Genomic DNA, 1545 nt, shown 5'->3' on the forward strand with positions numbered 1-1545 from the left:
TACTGTGTGAAAGATTATTAAGACTATCCCAAAACTCAAGGGGCTCTAATGAGACTGGTAAAATTATCTGGACATTCTCATAAGCTCCTTCTGACTCTTGAGATATATTATCATGGTCTCTTCAACATTTTTCATTCAGCAAATATGCATTATATCTGGTATCTCAGAATCCTTTGCATTAAAAGTGTTATAGTTTGTAATTCTGATTCCTCCGATTCCCCTTCTTCAGGATTGTTTCAGAGCAAGTCTGCAGCCTGGATCCATGGATAAGGTCAATTCGTCGGTGGTGTCTGAGTTTGTATTGCTGGGACTCTCTAGATCTCAGGAGCTCCAGAGTTTCTTTTTTGTTTTCTTCTCTGTGTTATATGTGGTCACCGTGCTGGGAAACCTTCTCATTATCCTCACAGTCACTTCTGACAACAGCCTGCGCTCTCCCATGTACTTTCTCTTGGGAAACCTTTCCTTTGTGGACATCTGTCAGGCTTCCTTTGCTACTCCTAAGATGATTGCTGATTTCCTGAGTGAACACAAGACCATCTCCTTCAGTGGCTGCATAGCTCAGATTTTCTTCATTCACCTTTTCACTGGCGGGGAGATGATGCTACTTGTCTCCATGGCCTATGACAGACACGTAGCCATATGCAAACCCCTGCACCATGTCGTCATCATGAGCCGCAGGACCCGCACTGTTCTGGCAATGATCTCCTGGGCGGTGGGCTTGGCGCACACACTAAGCCAGATGTCATTCACTGTGAATCTGCCTCTTTGGGGGCCCAGTGTAGTGGACAGCTTTCTTTGTGACCTCCCTCGAGTGACCAAACTTGCCTGCCTGGACTCTTACATCATTGAAATACTAATTGTAGTCAACAGTGGAATCCTCTCCTTAAGCACTTTCTCACTCTTGGTCAGCTCTTATATCATTATTTTCATCACTGTCTGGTTTAAGTCTTCTGCTGCAATGGCCAAAGCATTTTCTACTCTGGCTGCCCACATTACTGTAGTCATGTTATTCTTTGGACCTTGCATATTCATCTACGTGTGGCCCTTTACCACCTACCCTGTGGATAAAGTTCTTGCCATCTTTTATACCATTTTCACTCCCATTTTAAACCCCATTATTTATACATTAAGGAACAGAGATATGAAGTCTACCTTGAGGAAAATTATGACCCATTATCTGAGGCCCAAGAAAATTTCTGAAATGCCAGTAATAGTGAAGAATTTCCTTTATTAGAACAAATTCATTGAAATTCCACAAATCAATAGTCTGTTTATAAATATTTTCAACATGCTTGCATGGTATATCTTAACTGTGGTGAAAGTAATGAAGAAGATGATTTAGAGAATATTCAGTGGATATTAAATTTTCCCCAGAGGATGGAAAAAAAGAAAGAGTAGCTGATTCTTTGGTGGGGATAACTTTAGACATTTTAACAAATATTATAAGTTTCCCAATTTACATGCCTAAAAATCAATATAGGCAAATAGTGTTTAAAGAATCTGAAACTGAATTCTCCCAACCAGAGGACAGCAGCTTCACTGATT

General features: G+C 40.6%; 1 protein-coding gene across 1 annotated transcript; it reads left to right on the forward strand.

The window, feature by feature from the left end:
* The first annotated feature begins 262 nt into the window (after positions 1-262).
* Positions 263-1234, forward strand: LOC136172202 (olfactory receptor 4K5-like). Its single transcript, XM_065941381.1, has one exon. The coding sequence runs from the start codon at positions 263-265 to the stop codon at positions 1232-1234; it is 972 nt and encodes a 323-aa protein (XP_065797453.1).
* Positions 1235-1545: the final 311 nt, after the last annotated feature.

The sequence above is a fragment of the Muntiacus reevesi genome, chromosome 7 (genome assembly GCF_963930625.1).
Source record: "Muntiacus reevesi chromosome 7, mMunRee1.1, whole genome shotgun sequence".
NCBI lineage: Eukaryota > Metazoa > Chordata > Mammalia > Artiodactyla > Cervidae > Muntiacus > Muntiacus reevesi.